This window comes from Eimeria mitis, genomic scaffold (genome assembly GCF_000499745.2).
Source record: "Eimeria mitis Houghton genomic scaffold, Emh_scaff592, whole genome shotgun sequence".
Taxonomy (NCBI): Eukaryota; Apicomplexa; class Conoidasida; order Eucoccidiorida; family Eimeriidae; genus Eimeria; species Eimeria mitis.
This window is the reverse complement of record NW_013574154.1, coordinates 15,379-15,609: the sequence shown is the minus strand read 5'-3', so window position 1 is coordinate 15,609 and position 231 is coordinate 15,379. Positions and strand designations below refer to the sequence as shown.

Below are 231 nucleotides of genomic sequence, written 5' to 3'. Positions count from 1 at the left end.
ACCACAATACCCTTCTTACCGGCCATGCGGCCGTTGAGGACCACCACCACGCGCCCAGGCTTGAGTCTGCGGAACAGCCAGAAATCAGAAAAAAAAAGGCCAAATGTGCGAATAGGGTCGCAGAGAGGAACACCGTAACACTACAGACGAAATACACCACTAATGTACGCAATGTAACATTTAACATCTGTGCTAATAATATGAATTACTATAATTTGCGTTAATACAGTA

General features: G+C 44.6%; 1 protein-coding gene across 1 annotated transcript in view; it reads right to left on the bottom strand.

The window, feature by feature from the left end:
* Nucleotides 1–231, bottom strand: part of EMH_0017210 (ribosomal protein L27, putative) — a gene marked incomplete at both ends in the record, with an annotated part of 1,614 nt that overhangs the window by 573 nt on the left and 810 nt on the right. The window contains one exon of the mRNA XM_013500833.1: nucleotides 20–66. Coding sequence (XP_013356287.1) covers nucleotides 20–66 — 47 coding nt within the window. The remainder of the gene's footprint in view (nucleotides 1–19; nucleotides 67–231) is intronic.